The 758-nt window shown below is 29.6% G+C and overlaps 1 protein-coding gene across 1 annotated transcript in view; it reads left to right on the plus strand.

Annotated features, from left to right (window-relative positions):
- The window catches only part of LOC106879638 (carnitine O-acetyltransferase), a 38,377-nt gene that overhangs the window by 33,254 nt on the left and 4,365 nt on the right, over positions 1-758 (plus strand). The window contains exon 12 of the mRNA XM_052967149.1: positions 353-551. Coding sequence (XP_052823109.1) covers positions 353-551 — 199 coding nt within the window. The remainder of the gene's footprint in view (positions 1-352; positions 552-758) is intronic.

The following is a 758-nucleotide window of genomic DNA, read 5'->3' on the forward strand; positions in this document are numbered from 1 at the left end:
TATATATATATTAAACAAATAAAAAAGGGGGTTTGTATGATAGTGTATAGAGGAATATATTATTTAAAAGAGTTCCAACTCTGTCTGTTTTTTGTTTTATTTATATTCTTATAAAATTAATGTGGGATATAGAATATGGAATATATAATATAAATAGTAAAATGAAATGAAGTATTGAATGTCTTATTGAATATATGAAATATTGAGTATTAAATATATAAGGGCTAGTATACTTTCCTGCTTTATAGCAATCATCAAGGTCCCGTCTGACAGATGCACTGTATATATCTTTAGATTTTGATGTAATGTTGCTTGGTTATTATATATCATCCAGCAATCTTGTTTTCATTAGGGTATACTCTGAACCATGTGCCACATATGAAAGCGGGTCAACACGTCGTTTCAAATTAGGTCGAACTGACACAATACGTTCCTGTACTGTCCCTTCCTACTTGTTCACTCGTGCCATGGATGACACTGGGGTGCCAGTCATTGAAAAACTACAGTTCCTCCATCAAGCTATTCAAACTCACAAAAACCTTATAAATGATGTAAGTTCAACTTTGTTATCTGTTTAACGATTAAGTTTATATTGTTTTACATATCGTATAGGAAAGATTTAAATTTGAGATGCAAATAATTGTTTACCATTTTGTTGCTGTAGAAAATCTGCTTCAATAAACTCCATCTTCCCCATGGAAAAGTGGACATGAAAATAATGATGATATTTATATATATATATATATATATATATATAT

The sequence above is a fragment of the Octopus bimaculoides genome, chromosome 1, assembly GCF_001194135.2.
Source record: "Octopus bimaculoides isolate UCB-OBI-ISO-001 chromosome 1, ASM119413v2, whole genome shotgun sequence".
NCBI lineage: Eukaryota > Metazoa > Mollusca > Cephalopoda > Octopoda > Octopodidae > Octopus > Octopus bimaculoides.